Source organism: Pelmatolapia mariae, unplaced genomic scaffold (assembly GCF_036321145.2).
Source record: "Pelmatolapia mariae isolate MD_Pm_ZW unplaced genomic scaffold, Pm_UMD_F_2 NODE_ptg000459l+_length_34403_cov_1, whole genome shotgun sequence".
In the NCBI taxonomy this organism is placed as follows: Eukaryota; Metazoa; Chordata; class Actinopteri; order Cichliformes; family Cichlidae; genus Pelmatolapia; species Pelmatolapia mariae.
Window position 1 is genome coordinate 1 of NW_027052144.1, and position 18,462 is coordinate 18,462.

Below are 18,462 nucleotides of genomic sequence, written 5' to 3' on the forward strand. Positions count from 1 at the left end.
TACTGACACTTTCAAACCCAAACAGCAGAGACTAACAATGATGGATAGCTGCTGAGAAAGAGTTTCCTAATTTACAAACATTTCTGCTGTTTTCATCTAATTTAAGAAAAAAAATGTTTCAAAAATGTTTAGAAATACATTATTTCATATAATTATATTAAATATAATTTAAATAATAAAATCATAATAACCATAAGATCATTAATTGGATATCAGTTAAAATCTTTAATCCCTTTAGTCAAATTTGTGTCATTTCTTTAAATGAAGTTTCATTTCAATAACATTTAATAAACCAGCTCTTTGCAGAGAGAATGTTTAAAAAGAACCATTTTACACATTAAATGACTGTTCTGTAGCTTTACAGAGCACCATAAAGATTCAGTAAGATGTTTCAATAGGAACGTTTGCTTTGTAAAGAGTCAGCCAAGTTACCAAATGTACTGAACGGTACATGAAATCAAACAGTTTTGATATTTGTGATGGCATATGCTCTATGAAGCCCAAAGTCAGCCAAGTACTTAAGCTTACCTTACTGCAGATATCTGTTAATGCCAAATCAAACTGGATTAAGTTATTAATTATGCTATCAAGCTTTTTCCTTGCGGCTTCATATTAAAAGCTTTTTTCATGTGAAGCAATCACAGAAAACAGACAAATCCTCTTCTCTTTTATTGCATCACCAGCTGAGTTGAACACCATCGCGCCCATCATCTCCAACTTCTTCCTCTGCTCCTACTCTTTGATCAACTTCAGCTGCTTCCACGCATCCATCACCAACTCACCAGGTAAACAGCTCAGAGATGGCAGAGCTGACTTTAAATTTTTAAAAAAGATCATTGTATATAAGAATGAATCATCATCTCAAGTTAAAATATGAATATATGTTAACTGTCTGTGTGTGCAGGTTGGCGTCCGTCCTTCAGGTTCTACAGTAAGTGGCTGTCGCTGCTGGGCGCCATATGCTCCGTGGTGATCATGTTCCTGCTGACGTGGTGGGCGGCCCTTATTGCTTTTGGCGTCGTCTTTATTCTGTTGGCATACACACTCTACAAGAAGCCAGGTAAACACACACAAACTCTCACACACACACGTGTGTAAAAACAAAGCCATGCTGCTGCTTCACTCCCTCTCTGCTGTGTTTAGATGTGAACTGGGGCTCATCAGTGCAGGCGAGCTCCTACAACATGGCTCTGAGCAGGTGTGCAGGCCTCAACAGCGTAGAGGACCACGTCAAGAACTACAGGTGAGCCTCCCCAGTGTCTCTTTCTGTTGTAAGGTATACACCCCAAACAGCTGAAGATCCACTATTAGCTCACACTTGATGAACTCACTTTTAAATCTGACATCTTCTTCTCTTTCTCTCTCTGTCCCCTCTCCCCATCTTGCCACCATGGGGAGCTCCTCTGCTCCTCGACTCTGGAATTCCCGACCTCCTGATTTAAGAAATATCTCTTCCTTCTCTCTCTTTAAGTCCCAACTCAAAACTCACTTGTTCAAAATAGCTTATCCCACATAACCTCTCCACTCTGCTATTTTAAATTTGTTTTATGTCTTATGCTTTTATGATCTGTGTAAACTGCTTGCTTTTATGTTGCTTTTATTATTCTGCTGTGTACAGTGTCCTTGAGTGTTCTGAAAGGCGCTTTCAAATAAAATGTATTATTATTATTATTATTATCAAAATTTGAAGGTTGGATGAGTGTTTTTGGAGATCCTAAATTAAGTTAAGTTTCCTCTTTAGTCCAGGGGATTCTTTTTATTTTCATTCAGTTTGCAACAGTGTTACCATTTTTTATACTATTACTAAAGTTGGATCCACGGTTGAAATGCAGTAGTTTAAAGTTTGTTTTGAGTGACTTTATCAACACTTCAGTTATTTTCACTAACCTCATAATAACATTATGGCAACGATGGGGAGGAAGAACACTTTTAAAGCAAAGCTTTTTTTACTTCTACGTTCTAAGATTGAATCAATGTTTCTGGAACGATTGATGCTTATTTTAGAACTTCTTCTGGATTCATGAGGACATGAAGTCTAGTGACTTTTTTCAGGACTGCAATGACCTTGGTCACCAAGGACATGCCCCTCAAAAATAAATGGTACAGTCTAGCTTATGCACCAAGATACAAAAAGCAGAGTAGGACTGATAGATAGAAGTTTATTTAGTAATTTTCCAGGAAGAGAAAAAATGGAATACATGAGACATGAAGAGTAAACTGCTCCGTATCTAACTCCAATACTTTCAGGCCCCAGTGTTTGGTGCTAACGGGCCCTCCCAGCAGTCGTCCCGCCCTGGTGGACCTCGTCAGCTGTTTCACAAAGGATCTCAGTCTTATGTTGTGTGGAAATGTGTTAACTGTGAGTTCTCCCACTGATCGCACAATAAATCCAAACAATAATCGGAACAATGATGAATTGTTTGAAAGCGGAGTAATGAAATCTTTCTCCCTTCCTCCCGTGTTTTGCAGGATGGTCCCTCTCCTTCAGTACTGGAGAAGGCAATGAGCGACAGTCACCTGAACTGGCTCAACAAAAGGAAGGTCGGGTCGTTCTACAGAGGAGTGGTGGCTGCAGATCTGCAATCTGGGGTTAACGTGTTGCTACAGGTCAGGGGTGAAATAGTGTAATTTATAGTTGAGATGTATCAGCAGAATTGGGCTGAGGGGCAAGGCCCACCCACAATTCCAATGCTGCCCTTTTGTAGTGACTGAGGTGAGAAAAGCACACCTGTGAATCCTCACCTGCTTGTGTTCTGACTGTCCACCAGGGGGCAGGTTTGGGCCGTATGAAGCCAAATGTTCTCATCATGGGTTTCAAGAAAGACTGGCGGAGTGACACACCTCAGGCTGCTCACAACTACATAGGAATAATGCGGTAAGCCAGAAAAACTTTTATGACCAATACTGCTGATACAGTCTTGCTAACAGTGTATTATTTTTGCAATATCAAATATGTATTGTTTAAAAACTGAACCTCAGTTCCATAAAAGGCCATCCGGCCAGCTAAAACGTACGAGTGTGTGTTGATGCACATGGTCATTCATTTAAATGTCGCTTGCAGTGATGCGTTCGACCTGCAGTTTGGTGTGTGCGTGCTGAGGATGAGAGAGGGATTAGAGGTCTCCAATCCATCTCAGTCACACGGTGAGAGCCTGCATGCATATTACAGCAGGCTGCACATCAATGAACCCGGGAATGCTGCAGCCACTGCTACGTTCCCATGTCACTTTGCTCTTGGCATCAACAAGAGGCGTGCTAGGATGTGCAGTCCACATTTATCCATCATCTTTTAAGTAGCTGCCTGCAAATAAATTAATGTGCAAAGAAATGTCTTGTTTTTGTTTCAGTTAATCCAAGTTTTGACGGTGGACCAGAGAGCATCAACAGCATCTCTGTTCCTTCCTGCGTTCAGACAAGCCCGACATGTATGTAAATGCATGATAATATCACAGGCACACAGAATACCCAAAGACCCTCTATGGTGTCATTTAAATTCTATAAAACACGTTGTCTGTTTGCAGCTTCTGTCTCCATCGAGCCCGAGCCTCAGCATAGTACACAGTTTCAGAAAAAACAGGGAAAGAAGACCATCGACGTGTACTGGCTGTCTGATGATGGAGGTCCGAGTACATCTCCATTAGTCGCCTGCTTTATGTCTTAATTCAAGAATGTCCACAGACATTTACTCCTCGTGTGTGTGTGTGTGTGTGTGTGTGTGTGTGTGTGTGTGTGTGTGTGTGTGTGTGTGTGTGTGTGTGTGTGTGTGTGTGTGTGTTCGTTCCAGGTCTGACCCTGCTGCTGCCTTACCTGCTGACCCGCAGAAAGCGCTGGGCCAGGTGTAAGGTCCGAGTGTTTGTGGGAGGAGACGCAGAGAAAAGGGACGAGCAGAAGCAGGAGTAAGTATCATGCACAGGTCTACAGTGTGGACATGTCCTACTAATGTCCCTGTGAGCCACAGCTCAGGCTTCAGACTGCTCTCAGTGCTTCGCTTCAAAAAGTTTCTTTCTTCTCTTGGAGTTTTTCCAAATGTCCAAATCATCTCAGGAACGCAGCACTTTAAAGTCAAACTGTAGTTTGTTTTTTTAATAGGTCAGTAATATAAAAATTCTCTTACTGACAGCCAAGTTTTGTTATTTTCACCGTAAAATTGAACAATCTTTCATCATCATCAGCCTATATTCCATCAGAAAGACTTACTTTGTTTTCCCCAAGAAACGGGGAAATGCAGTATATGATCTGACATCCTGCGTTCTCGCAGACACAGACTACACGCTGTTAGACATGTGCTCACTCCAGCCTCACGTTCTCTTTCCAGGGTGTTGGAGCTCATCAAGAAGTTCCGTCTTGGTTTCCATAGTGTCGAAGTCCTTCCTGAAATCAACCAGCCTCCTCAGCAGATGAAGTAAGCTTGAAGATGAGAATGAAGGATGGATGTTTGGGAATGTGAGCCAAAAAAGCTGCTGTCAGCTAACATGATAAGAATCCTGATCACTCAGTTTTTTGTTTTTTGTTTTTTTATTTTAGGTTTTTTGTGGTACATGAGGTAAATTAGCCAAATCACTAACTTTAATCTTTTATAATATCCCCACCCACCAAACAGCTGTTGTGAAGAGCCGGGGGAGTCTATGAGGACTGACTCACTTTTGAAAGCGGTCTCTAGTGGCCGTTAGACGAACTGCAGCTTTTGGCACCATGCTGACTTTAGAGATTGTTGCTTATGACAAAGAATATATTTGAACACAGTATTTCAGAAAAGTCTTTAGATAACTGTGTTAAGATTTCACTTAATCTATGAGCTGCTGCATCTAAAAAAAATTCAATTTAGCTGAATTTAGGAGTTTTATTCATCTAAAACTAATCAGCAATTAGTTTTACATTTTCTGCTCAGGCGTCTCAGATTTGAACAGAATTTTTTTGGTTCAGAGTTTGAGCATATATAGGGTGATATAAAGTTTTAGCTTCCCTATTTATTTATTTTATAATGTGTCCATCTCATACTACAGCTGATTTATTTAAATGAAAAATGAATTTGAAAGACTTAAAAAAAAAAAAGATGTCTTGAAAAGTACAGTATGATATGTGAAGCTAAAATTTAAAACCAGACAGTTGAACAGAAGGCCCACGATGATTTGAGATGGAATAACTCCAAACTCTGTCTCTGTGTGCTTCAGTGTCCATCAGTTTGAGAAGATGGTCAGTCGCTTCAGGGTGGATACAAATTCTAAGCCAGACTCAGATTCTGGATGTGCAAGCCAACATCAGGAGCCCTGGATGATCACGGACCAGGATTTCGAGAAGAACAAGGCCAAGGTCAGACACAAACTGATCAAATATGTTTAAACCAAGCCAAAACATTTCTTCTTTCCTCGCGCATCCCGTTAATTTGAACGTTTTTTGTTTTTTTTCCTGTGGAATTCAGTCTCTTCGCCAGATCCGCCTAAATGAGGTACTGCTGGATTACTCTAGAGAGGCCGCTCTCATTATAATGTGAGTAGTTTTTCTGCTTTTATTTAATAAATGATGGCAAGTGCTGAGTTTACAGGTGTTGTGAAGCTCTCACCTGAGAATGTTTCAAGCTTATTGTTACTGGGTGAAAATCAGCTGTTTGCTGTGTTTCCTGACAGCACCATGCCAGTGGGGAGGAGAGGAGTGTGTCCCAGCACACTCTACATGGCGTGGCTCGACTTCTTGTCACGTGATCTGAGACCTCCAGTCCTTCTGGTCAGAGGAAACCAGGAAAACGTTCTCACCTTCTACTGCCAGTAACATCTCCAGTGAGACCAATGGACATATATGAAACCAGTTATCCTGACATTACAACACCTTTCAGGCCACAGAAGACATTTATTTTTCCATAGATTTATTTCTTGTAATTTAATTTTCAGGTATTAGTGAATGTAATTTCTTCAGTAATGAGCACATGAAATGCTTTGTTACATTTTGATTAACTCTGATCACAAAAATTAGTGAAAAGACGTCTACTGTACAGTGTCCTCTGTGTTTATCAGTTAGGGTCCCTTCATGCTAATGTTGCACTCTCCACTTCATAATATACAATAAAAAATAATAAATATAGCTAACATACACATTCATGGGAATATGAGGTTGAAATAATTATGCAAGTCTTTGTCTGACAGATAATTGATATTGACAGAAAATGCTAAATAAATATGCATCTGACTTCTTTTTTTTTAATCTTTCTATTTATGGATTTGTGGCACAGGAGCAATGGTCTCCTATAGCTTCACCATCAGTCTAATTTAACTTTGTAAATAAAGTCTTCAGTACTCTTTTTAATATTAAGGTACAATATTAAGGTAATGAGGTACAATGGGAACACACGGTATCACAACATGTCCTTGTTGTAACTCTCTTGTAGTTAAACCAACGAGCTATGTAATAAATCGATCATTAAATTAATAAATACTTGTATTTGTAAGTATATGCATATAATCAAAACATGATACAGTATTAAAAATGTTTAAAGGTGCTGTTGTAGTTTATCTGGTCATTTTTTCACGGCAGTATTTATATTCCGATGTTTTACTCAGATGTGTCGTTAACATCTTGTGGCTCCGTTCACTTTTATGGATAAATCTTGTGGGAATATCTGAAAGTTTACAGCTGATATAACACGCCTGATGTAACTTCAGCTGAGATAGTTTTGCTTCTCTTATCAGAGACGGAAGCTCACAGGAGCTCTCACTATGACTGTGTTTTAGAAAACAGCAAAAGCAAAACCTTGAAGAAAGCTCACAGGAAGTGTACAAAAGAAAACATACAAATGTTTCACTTTGGTGGTGTGTGTTCGCTTTTACTTGGACTTTAGCCCGGGTCTAAGCGCGTTTATCTCTGCTTTTCGATACCTTCTCAAATGGCACCAGAGTGTGGGTTATTCCTAAATAAACGATCTTTGGAAGCATAATCAATAACTGCGCATGCTCAAGCGGCGAATATTCTGCAAACCTCCACGTCTGAGCACGAGCAGACGGTAGCCAATCAGGAGCGGCCACAGTGTGTTTGGAAACAACATTCCTCCTCTAAAGTCCCGTATGAGGACCAGCGGAGACACTAGAGCCACCCCGGTCACTGCAGTTTCTCTTTAACGTAAGACGCACTTTCCCCCGGCCGTTCTTCGTGTTAGGGAGTCCAGCGAGTCACGGAGACATCCTGTTTTTCTAGCTCACACATCGCCATTACACCCGGAGCTCGAACCGACAGACGGTAAAAATGGATGCAGGAAATTCTGAACAAAAGGCGATCACTCTCATCATAAAGACGCCCAACCAGGCTCAGGAGGACCGGACCATCGAGGGAGTGAGCCTGCAGTGGACCATAAAGGAGCTGAAAGCGCACCTGTCCGCTGTCTACCCGACCAAACCGGTGAGTTTACACAGAGGGCGGCGGAGCTACTCGCGGCTGTGCTGTGGAATGTGATGAGAGTAAAAACGAGATGTCAGCCATTTCCCGGGTCACGCGCGTGCATATGCGCGCGCTCACACGAAAACCAGCACAGCGTGCCTGCGAGTCCCGTGAGCACGAGCTCGCAGTCATGTCATTTTTTTCTGTTTAATTAATAAACTGAACTGTGACTGACACACCTGCAGTGAACACGTGTTTATGTCTGTCTGTTGTTTTGGTACAGACGATGGAGGTGTTTTTGTATCTCTCAGTAGATATGTCTCTGAAATAAGTACAACTTCACGGGAACATTCGTGTTATTCAGACCACAGAGGTGTGTCTGGGGGGGGGGGGCTGCACATGTCAAACATCAGTTTTGAACAGGAAGCAGAGAAGCAAAGAAGGATCTACGCTTCAGTGGGGTTTGGAGGCGTAGTGATGGCAGCTGTAGCCAGGCACAGGCAGTGGACTGAAAAGGTTCAAGTGAGGAGCCAGGTTTCGGTCTGTTTACCCAAATGTTGTGGGAACTTGGCCATGTGTTTCTGGTTACGAAATGTTCTCATCGAAATCAAAGGCGAGGTGCTGAGACAGAGAGGGTCTTCATCCTCTTTGATGAAAACAGTGCTGTGGTAAGCTCACAGCACACGAACACTTTTTAAGCTTTAATATTGGGACACCCCCTGATATGTCTCAGATTGCACTGTAGAGATGATTTACTGCAGCTGGAACCTGCAGTGAATAAAGTGTTATCTTTATTCTTTGTTTTGATACTAAGAATTCTTTTTTTGTTGTTGTTGTTGTTTGTTTACTACAAATAGATATCATTTCCCGGTGTCAATTATAAGTCTGTGTGATCTACTGCAAACAAATTACTCGACTTTGGCCATATTTCATGGTTTCAGTTTAGTACCTTAAAAAAAACAAGCTCCCATACCAAACCAAAGCAGCAAGGAGATCTGATCCGTTACTGACTTTATTCTTGTTTCGTCTCCAGGCTGTGAGTGACCAGAGGCTGATCTACGCTGGCAAACTGCTGCCTGATAACCTGCACATTAATGGACTCTTCATACAGGTGTGTATGATAGCACGAGCTGTCATGTGAAGTTGTAAATGTCACGAGCTGATTATGTGCCACTATGCCGGTGACAAACTGGTGGAAGAGGGCTGCTTTTATCTCGCTGCTGCTTGTAGGAAAATAAGAAAGTACACAGTAATTACTGAGACCTGTGAAAGGGCTGTGCCACAAAAACTAGGACAGACTATTTCATGTGTTTGGTTGATGGTTTTTGTTCAAGAATCCCAGTAGAGGCTCATATTGCCTGAGAAGGTATGATAGACGTAAGACAATACCAACCGTGCACAAAGGAGCTGTCAGCCATTTATTCTGTAAACCAATCAGCATACAGCTGTAGAAAACCTGCACGCAAGCTTTGGAGCTTCTGCGGCCTCAATTTTGTGGGCCCGTCCCCACTTCCTTATAAACTAGAAAAACAAAACAAACAAAACTCATCTTACTGTCTGTCAGCGTTGGGAGCAGCCAGGAGGAACCACTATAGAAAAGAGTGCAACAGAGGGACACTGAGAAGGTTGAGAGCCGAGGCTGAGATGGTTTGGACACGTTCAGGGGGGACAATAGCAGATCTGTTGGACAAAGGATGATGAAGATGGTGCTGCGAGGTAGGAGGAAAAGAAAAGGACCTCAGTGAGGATTCATGGCTGTAGTGAAGGAGGCCAGGGATATTGTGAGATGGAGATATAAACTTAAATTTCAGTTGTAAACAGCACTGTAACGAAACAAAATAACCGTGGACTTTTTTTGTTTGTTTGTTTGTTTGTTTTCTGTAAAAATCACTGATTTTGGCGTAGTCTCAGTTTTTTTCCTCCCATGGTCATCCACAGTTTGAGACCCACTGGCTACTCTGAGTAGACCCAAACCCAGCAGAAGAGCTTCATACCGTACCAGAGCCATGCTTCCCTCACTGTAAGGGTCAAGAGTGCAGTTTTTTTCCTTTCATTTGTCACTGGTTATCAGACACACACACACTGCAGTGAAAGGCCACATGCAAAAGTATGCAAAAAGAAAAAGTCACAACCTGGACACCGTCGTACAAAACGACTTCATTATTTCTGAGAAAAAGATTCCACAGAAGCATCAACATCACAAACAAGTTGGTTTAGTTCAGTGGCTTAAATTAGCACAGGTGAAGGCTAGCAGACCCCTATCATCTGCCTGATATGGCTAGGGATGGGTATTGTTTAGGTTTTATCCAATACCGGTGCCAAACCGGTACTTTTGAAACAGTGCCGGTGCTTAAACGGTGCTCGAACCGGTGCTTAAAGAATGGAGAACACAAACATTGTCCTGACTCTCCTCTTCGGGTTCTTGGGGGATGTTGCTAACTCCGGGTCCGATAACAGGCACCACACCCACAGTAGATGTGCTCGGTGTGAGGTCTCGCAGCAAGCTATCAAACACGGCGCATTTCTCAGCTTTTAAAAAAACGCTATGCGTCGCCAGGTGTTTCATCAGATTCGAGGTGTTACCTCCTTTGCACAGTATCACCTTAAAGCACTTGTTGCAGGCTGCTGAGTTTGCATCTTTTGCTGTAGCTCTGCTCTAAAAGAATGTACGTACCTGGGCCCGCCTACTATCCTTGGAAAGGTAAAATGATTGGCTAGAATCCAAAGTGTATGACATCTCAGGGGGAAAAAAAGCACCGAAATGTGCACTGCTTTTCGGTCTGGTTACTACCGTTTATGTCAGAACGATACCGGTACCCATCCCTAGATATGGCACTAATGGAAGTCACTGTGGCCACGCCCCAAATCGTACATTCGGGTTCTAAAAAAATTCACGGTCAGTGCAGACCAAAACGTTTTTCAAACCAGGCTGTAAACATGCCTCATAATCAGTCTGTGGAATCGACACAGGCGACGTTAAGTGGCCTCCAGAGCTCGTACGTTGGTTTAATTTTGCAGCCTTTGAGGTTATCAAAGTTTAATCGGGGTTCATTCAGACACAAGTCTGTATGTGTTGGGTGGATGTCACATGTTGTTTAACTGTTTTACCTCCACTTCCACAGACAGACTCAATTCCCACACTGCACCTGGTGTGTGCTGTTAGGAATCCTGCCCAGGGACCTCTGGGAGCCAGACCCAAGGTGAGAACACTTTAGAAGTAACACTCAGTGACTTTTCTCTAACGTCAGCACGTTGTTTCAGTCCTCCTGGCTTTATAAAGACCTGCAAGTTCACAGTGAAACTCCTGTTGGTGAGATATTTGAATTCTGAGCTCCTGTAAACAAAGCAGCTGGCTTCATGTCGCCCTCGTGTCCCTACGTTTGCATACAGGCTAGTTTCACACACAGCGTCCTTGTGTGCGGTCTGTTACCATCCTTGTGTCTCAGAAATGATACCTGGCTGAGGCAACAGTGTAGTTTGCACTTCAAATGCTTTTCTAAATAGTTTGTAAGTTTTGTCGAATTTTCGAGGATATTTTCAGACTAGGACAGACTATTTCCTAGAGCCCAAACTAAAATAAAACCTTTTATTTTGTTTTAGTTTGGGCTCTGATGATGACAAATTCCAATCAAGAAATCAGTGTGAGGTTATGTAAATAACCTCAAGACACTCTGGTAAAGAGTGCTGCAGATGTGCTTCTTCACCTCCGCCCTTATTGTTACCCCGCTGTGTAGTGGAACTGTTCTGCTTCAGCTGTTATCTACCAGAAGTCAGCCCAGACACTAAAGATGGCATGCATTAGTATCAGTACACTTCCAAGCCGGAAACAAAGCTGCAGAAACAAAATGTGGTAGATCTGATAACACAGGTCCCAGCAGATGTTTTTTGTTTGTTTTATTTTGTTTTGGGGGGGTTTGCAGAAAAAATGACATCAAACTCTTCTTCCCTTTGCAGGCCAAAGAGCCACATTCCTCCAGTCCACAGCCCACGCCAGCCCAGACTCCCAGCCCACCAGAGCTGCGGCAGAGGAGGCCGGCCTCCGCAGCTCCAGCCCACACACAGACTCCAGTGTCTCCTCCACAGACTCCTGTGTGGTCTCCTGCTGCCATGTAAGCAACAAAGGAAGAACTTCAGCTTGTGTTTCAGTGTGCTTTAATCCATCGTAGCAGTGTTTGCACTGTCAGAGAGAATGACCGCTACGCAGCCAAACCACTGAACATTTTTTATTCACCTTTAATACAATGCAGCTATGACTGCTCACCGTACAGTAAGCCATCGCTGACTTCCCTTCTCCACTTCCCCACTGGGGAATCCCAGTTTCAAAACCAAGTGGCCTTCGGTTAAACTAACCTTTTAAAAGCTGAAGAACAGTCGAATCCTGATCATGTGATTTCTGGATCTTTGTTATTGTTTGTCAGTGACATTCAACAAAAACCCCAAAAGCTGAACTTAAAAATCATCAATCGTGATAAAGATGGAGAACATGGAAGAACCCACAGTGCTTTGCAGGTTGTGCTTTCTGAGTGGCCACTGTTTTCTGTGTCAGGCCGTATTTAAATTGCAAACATGTAGCTGCTTTTAAGGTGGATTAAGGTATAATTTGTAGTTCATTTCATTTAAGCAGTGCAGAGCACTACCTCTGGAACCAGTATCAAAGATCACTGTTTCAGAAGCTCACAGCAAACGGCAAAGTGTTTTGAATTTTCAAAAGTAAGCACCAACACATAGAGATGGGTGACTGTAGTTCCTGGAACCAAGAAGACTGAAAATAATCAAGCATAGCTGAAAAATCAGCTGATGTTAGTTGGAGCTCCGCTGAGCCCGCTCTACACATACAATTACTAAATCTCATTTTATTCATCGTATTAAAGCTGCTTTAGTCTACAGTTGCTGTGCATCTGCGGGCCGCTTTGCAACCCACCATCACTCAGTGCCTGCTCTGCTTTGTACCGGACTCTTTCTGCTGCACTCCAGGTATGGGACTGAAGGCGAACACAGTCCCAGCACAGAGATGTTCTCTCACGTATAAACGACTGCAGATGTCAGAAAATGATTTCTGTTTCCTAAAGAGAAGCGAAGATTAACAGTCTCGTGTCATGTCCCCGGCAGGACTGGAGCTCCTCAGATGACCCAGCCAACCTTTCCCACCTACTCCCTGTACAGCCCCCAGCAGCTGCTGTGGCTCCAGCATGTCTACGCTCGACAGTATTATATGCAATAGTGAGTTCTACTTCACGCACTGAAGGTTTTACACCCACAGCCACGTCTTGTATTTGTCTGACTACTCTCCTATTCTCATTTTCCCACCACCAGCCATGCAGCTTTAGCAGCAGCAGGCAGCATTCCCACAACAGCTCCAACCATTGGCCAGTACCCTCCTGTTCCCGCCCACCAAGTACCCGTCCCTGCCCCGCTAGCTGATCAGAACCCCATCAACAACCTGCCAGCCAATCAGAATCCAGTGCAGGATGGTGCTTTCATCAACCCAGGGGAGGCCAACCAGAACATGCGGATGAACGCGCAGGGCGGAGCCGTTGTGGAGGACGAGGAGGGCATGGAGCGCGATTGGCTGGACTGGTTGTACTCTGCTGCAAGATTCGGGGTCCTGATGATGATCGTGTACTTCAACTCCAACCTGAGCCGCTTCCTGCTGGTGATGGGCACCCTGCTCCTCATGTACCTGTAAGTGTGCAGCTGTGGGTTCAGAGAGCTGTTGTAATCACTAGATTTAACTCGGAGGGCTCAACAAGAGTCTGGTTTTCTGAGTTCTCCCTTTTTAGCGTCTCTTGGTGAATTGCACACCAACACGCCTCGCCCATTTAAAGCCCAGCAGCCTGTCTGACTCACAGACGGAGCCAATAGGTGTGTATACATAGAGCCCCGCCTTCAGGACATGGATCCTTTAAACCTGTTACACCAGCAAGGGGAACAAAAAAGGTCCCTATACAGACCAATATAAGAAATATGTATTCTATTATATTTATTTGTCTAGCAGACCTGTACAAATTAGACTCGAGCTGCTGTAAGAGCAGTTTTGGTAACACTTTGGTTACACTTAATATTTAGTGGTAGGTACACTAAAATAAGGCAGTAATGTCAGATTTTTAAGATAAGAATTTATTGATCCCACGACGGGGACATTTTTGCGTTACCTCAGCTCAGGTACAGATATCAGAAGGAAAAATACAAAAAAAGTACAAACAAATTAAAAATAAGTAAGATAATACACTATATACAACGGTAGCATACACAGTATGTGATTATGAATATGGTTGTGGAAATATGCAAGACATAAACTATATAGCTTAACATAACTATTCTACCACTGCTACAGAAGACAAATGAATATTTAAATTAAGCACTGCAGGTGCTTCAATTACTAATTTCTTGGTAATTTAGCAGAAAAACAAACTATTTCTTTCTCAAGTATCCCATACTGTTCAGGGGGCAGCCTTATTATAGAGCGGCTTACCCTTTGCCAACTTCTTGGTATTGTGCAGGAAAGGAGACAAATATTGTGCTATAAAAATGTAAATTGTGATCTGAAACCCGTCACCTCTCAAAATAAAATAAACTTTTTCAATGATTTACTGTTAAAGTGGAACTGCATTAGAATTGAAGACGGTAGACCTATAATCTGACAGTAGACACGTTCACAGAGTTAAATGAAGTGTGATTTCTTTTTTAACATTATTACTCTTTTGGGTCAACGAATATCAGTCATGTTTCCGTCAGTACTTGTTTCTTCATATGTATTGACTCCTGTCCTAAGTGAGTCTAAACCACTGAATAAAGCCTGAACTTCCTCTTACTGAAAAAGCTTAGACCGCAGTACTTCCTCATGCTGCGGGGCTGCCACACAATCATTTTTACTGCAATAAGCTTTGAAATATTTGCATCTCTCTGTAAAGGAGGGAGTTTCCGGGCTCAGCTGTGTACTGCTGACTTAAAGTCGAGTGATTTCATTAATGATGGCTGCACTGATAGCCATCGTGACACATACGAGTTGTTGTTAACATCTATCAGCCGTGTTGGCAGGATGTGCTGACTCACTTCCTTTAAAAAGTTTTTCTTTAAATCTTAAAACTCTGGAAGCTGTTAAAGAAAGGCGCGCTCACCGAAGGCTTAGTTTGAGGGGTTTGCTGCTGGTCGTGCTTACACTCTTATTGAGACTGGAGGCGATCACGCTGTCACCATCAGCCATGCTGCCCTCCACCCACTTCCCTCTTGCTGACCGATGACCTCTACGGCTCAGTTCTGTTTTTGTTTTTTTTTTACTTTTAATCATGATGGTAGACTTTAAATCCTCACAAATGAGTTCACAGGTGTCAGCACTCAGCTGAAGGTTGACTGAAAGCATCACCTGCAGTTACAGTTTCTAATCACTTCTTAGTTTTTGGAATAAAAGGCTCTAGACGAGCGCTCACGTGTTTTGTTGCCGTGACAACTTTATTAAGTGCTAAAATGTCATGTGTAATGTCTTCAGCTTCTCATCTTAAGCAGAAATCTGATCTGACATTTAGTTTTTCTCAATAAATGACTCATATCGAGTTCTGTGAGATCATGTTTTCGAGCCCTGAGCTGTACCCAGCTGCCCGCTGCTGACCCCTATTGTTCACTTTCAGATTTATCTGACTGGTGTTTAGGTGGTGCAGTTCTCCTTAATCACAGGGAGCAGAAAATGGGGGGCAAGAAGTTTTTTACCACAGGCCTGAGCTCTTGATCCAGCATTCTGATGGAGACTAGCGTGCTGAAACCAGGCACTGACAGCTCTATGTGGGCATCACGGTGCAGGAAGATCCAACCACGATGTGACGTTACAAACCTTTGGAGCTTCTTTCAGGATTATAACACCCCTCGGATAGTTAGCTTTTCCTTGTAACCCCTGAATTTCCTGCCTTGTTTTCCAGACACACCGTCGGCTGGTTTCCCTTCAGAAGGAGAGTGCAGGTCCCAGAACCCAACCAGCTGCAGCCCCCCGAGAACCAGCAGAACCAGAACAGGAACCCAAACCTGAATCCAGTAAGAAACTCATCATTTTTCTCTCTTTTCCACTTTTCCTACATTTGATGAAACTCCAGCTAAATGATGCACACTGAGAAAAGACTGAAGAGTATGTTTTTGAAATGAGCGTGAGCTAGCAGAGGGACCAGGGTCAGGTCGAGTCTCTAACCTGCACACAGGCCCAGATGTTTGCTGTAGTGGGTGAATTAAGTGCTGCAGGCTGATGTGTGACGTGTGTGTGTGTCTCCTCAGGCAGGTGAGCACGCCGACAGACAGCAGGACGAACCAGCAGCTGAAGGATCAGAGGGAACGATGACAGCGGTGTTAGTGCCTCCTCACCGAGTGTCCGTCATGTGGACAGCCTGGGTTTTCTTCAAAACCTTCTTCTCCTCCCTCGTACCCGAGGCCGCTCAGGCTGTGGCCTAACTGAACATCTGGGACGGAGGACTGATTGCAGACAGTTCCCGCTCTTCTGTCATCTCTGGAGATGTTTCCTGAAGCGTGGGTGGAAGGCGTTTACCGAATAATAAATGGACGCAGACAGAGCGCTGCACCTCAGTGCTCCGAGTTTCTGTGTGACTTTGATCTTTCAAGTGAGCGGGAAGCAAACCACACCAGCAAGATTCCCAAGAACTGCCATAAAATGTGGACAGAATCAAAAGATGCAAGACCTGAAAATATATTAATAAATCCTCCAACAGGATCCCAGCTGACCTGACCACATGCATCCACTGCCTGTCACCACCCCCCCACCCTGATCGTTCCCTCCTTTTGTCCATTAAAGTGGCAGCAGGTGCCGATAATCCTCCTGAAAGCTGAAACTGTTGTGCCTAAAACGCTCTTCATGTAACGACGTTTACATCCACATGCCTTCTGATTTAAAATCATGTGTCACGCTGTGGTCACTGCGTGGCCCGACTCCGTGAATCAGTATTCGGATCATCGGAGGACGCGTGGGTGCACGGGTGTCTGTAACACTCAGACGGACTGAAACGCTCGCCTCTTCCGAAAGCGGCTAAACTTATCTTCGCATTGAATTTTTTAAATCAGGGTGCTCAGAATGATCAGACAAAGAGATATATATATATATATATATAAGGATTTCTGTTATTCATATATTTTGGGACCTTTATTTGCTTCCTTACACTTGTTATAGTTAATCAGAAACAAGCTGGAGGTTTGTCCAAACATCCACATTAACAGAAGTGAAAACGACACTTTACTCCTCGTTATTTTTGGGGGGGCTTTTCCCTTTCGGTGAGTGGCAATTGTGACCAAATACAATTTGAAATCAATCTGTAAAACAGTGATGGCGGTGTAGTTTAAAAATAAGTTTTGTAATTCTATTGTATGTACACGAAGCACTTTATAACATGTATCTTATGCAAAGAGAGGTTGTGATTTCTATTAATGCCGAGTGGGCTCATAATTGCTTTTATTGTCAGAGACTGGACAAAGTTTCGTTTTAAAGTGTGACTTGATGTGAAACTGAAATGTGGTACGTTCCTGCTGTACCTGCCCTACTCAAGCCTCCCCTTCTGTTCTCAGTTTATCAGCTGTGCTTGTTTTGGGTTTTTTCTTTGGTCCTCAGCAGAGAATAAACAGATGTTAATATCATAACAATGCCTCTGAAAAGAAGCAGCTTTTAGCAGAGGTTAAAGCCCTTCCTGTAATCCAGTCTAGTTTGCTTAGCGCTTAAGCCCCGGGTGTTAGCACTCCGGTTCCCTGTGAGGGGACGACGGTCGCTCGTGGGTCACAGTGTGTGATTGGAAATTTATTTTTTAATCATCTTTCCATTACAAATGGATGAATGCTGTACAGTGAAGTGTGTTTTCCAATAATGGATGCAATAAATATTCTTAACTTTAATGATTCCTTATTTTGTGGATTTGTTTCTTCTGATGTTTGCGTTTGAGTTTGATGACCGCATGTTTAAACATACTGAGGCTCAAGTCCCTGCAGAACACGTGTTAATGTTGTGACCTTCAGTAAACTCTCTACATACAGTCCCCCCACTGCATGTGCTGCCTGCAGGCACAGTCACAGCACAAATACATTGAAATTATAGGTTCAGCACAGCAAGCTAACAATTATATTTGCAGGTTATCTTAAGCCGAATGCAAATAATTAATACAAAGTAGAATCCACTAGTTAAAAACAGGCAAATGCAAAGTTTGGCTGCTCTCTAAAAGGTTCCAGCCTGCATCCAAGGGGTGTAAGCCTCCTGTTATTAAATGGAATTTTAGTGTATTTCCTTTTGAAATTAAAATGTAATCAGATACAAATACAGGTTATTGCACTAGAAGAAGTCAGAAATAATTATTTAGGTAGTGCAAAATTTCCTGGTAACAGGAAAAGCAAGCAAAGTTAAACCTTTCACCACCAGGGGGCAGTCTTCTTTTTCCATATGGTGTTATTGTAGCTGATGAATAAGTGTCCAGAAAATGCATGTTGTAGCTCTGCCTCCAGAGTTTTCTGCTCCAGCCTCCTCCCTCAGTCTAAACAGGTAAAGTGTGGGAAGCAAACGGGAGCTGACACGTTACCACAGCAAGGAAGTAGCTCATCCACCTGGATGCTGGAGTTAGGCTGTACAGGACAGCCACGCTGGATCCTCATGCAGTAAGCTCTTCATGTTCATGTGCTGATAGCACAAGCACAAAAAGATACGGTGATGTGGACTGATGAGTGATGTTTCTTCCTTCATGTAGATGTTGCTTTGACACTTGGTTTCAGAGCTCAGGAGTACCTGCAGTGTGTTCAAACCTTTCAGGAACAGAGCAATAAGCAGCTTCATGTCACTGGATCAATCATCTGCAGAAGCTGAGAGCGGGCTACCTTTATCCAGGTTTGGTGAACTTGTGCCTCCCACAGCCTCTCGTTTCTGTCTCAGACTCGTGTTTTTAGAGTGGAAGAACCAATCAATAAAGTCAGCTGATGTCATCGCACATAAAACACCCACACTTATTGATTCCTGTTAAAGGCCCCAGCTAGATCAGTGCCCCCTTTGTTGTTACGTCCAGGCTCCGTCAGCTGTACCTCCCCTTTCGTCTCCTCTTACAGGGAGCTCCTGTTTCATTGTGACCCTGCATTTATTCA

The 18,462-nt window shown here is 43.0% G+C and overlaps 2 protein-coding genes across 2 annotated transcripts; both read left to right on the forward strand.

The window, feature by feature from the left end:
- Positions 1 to 683: 683 nt before the first annotated feature.
- Positions 684 to 5,766, forward strand: LOC134623182 (solute carrier family 12 member 3-like; the record flags this gene model as incomplete). Its single annotated transcript, XM_063468374.1, has 14 exons — positions 684 to 785; positions 905 to 1,060; positions 1,144 to 1,243; positions 2,248 to 2,359; positions 2,470 to 2,607; positions 2,769 to 2,875; positions 3,062 to 3,144; positions 3,348 to 3,425; positions 3,522 to 3,620; positions 3,785 to 3,896; positions 4,316 to 4,402; positions 5,172 to 5,310; positions 5,420 to 5,487; positions 5,625 to 5,766. Coding segments are annotated over 14 exons (1,523 nt in total), but the record flags the coding sequence as incomplete, so codon positions are not given.
- Positions 5,767 to 7,026: 1,260 nt separating this feature from the next.
- On the forward strand, positions 7,027 to 17,235 carry LOC134623184 (homocysteine-responsive endoplasmic reticulum-resident ubiquitin-like domain member 1 protein). Its single transcript, XM_063468376.1, has 8 exons — positions 7,027 to 7,383; positions 8,396 to 8,473; positions 10,485 to 10,562; positions 11,317 to 11,471; positions 12,472 to 12,582; positions 12,676 to 13,044; positions 15,273 to 15,384; positions 15,619 to 17,235. The coding sequence occupies exons 1-8, from the start codon at positions 7,231 to 7,233 to the stop codon at positions 15,790 to 15,792; spliced, it is 1,230 nt and encodes a 409-aa protein (XP_063324446.1). The 5' UTR covers positions 7,027 to 7,230; the 3' UTR covers positions 15,793 to 17,235.
- The last annotated feature ends 1,227 nt before the right edge of the window (positions 17,236 to 18,462 follow it).

What these genes read in the sequence shown, in the direction of transcription:
- LOC134623184 (XM_063468376.1), top strand. Translation starts at nt 7,231, where the DNA reads ATGGATGCAGGAAATTCTGAACAAAAGGCGATCACTCTCATCATAAAG. An exon ending in CTGTCTACCCGACCAAACCG is followed by an intron (nt 7,384 to 8,395) that starts GTGAGTTTACAC and finishes TTTCGTCTCCAG; the next exon opens with GCTGTGAGTGACCAGAGGCT. An exon ending in GGAACCCAAACCTGAATCCA is followed by an intron (nt 15,385 to 15,618) that starts GTAAGAAACTCA and finishes GTGTCTCCTCAG; the next exon opens with GCAGGTGAGCACGCCGACAG.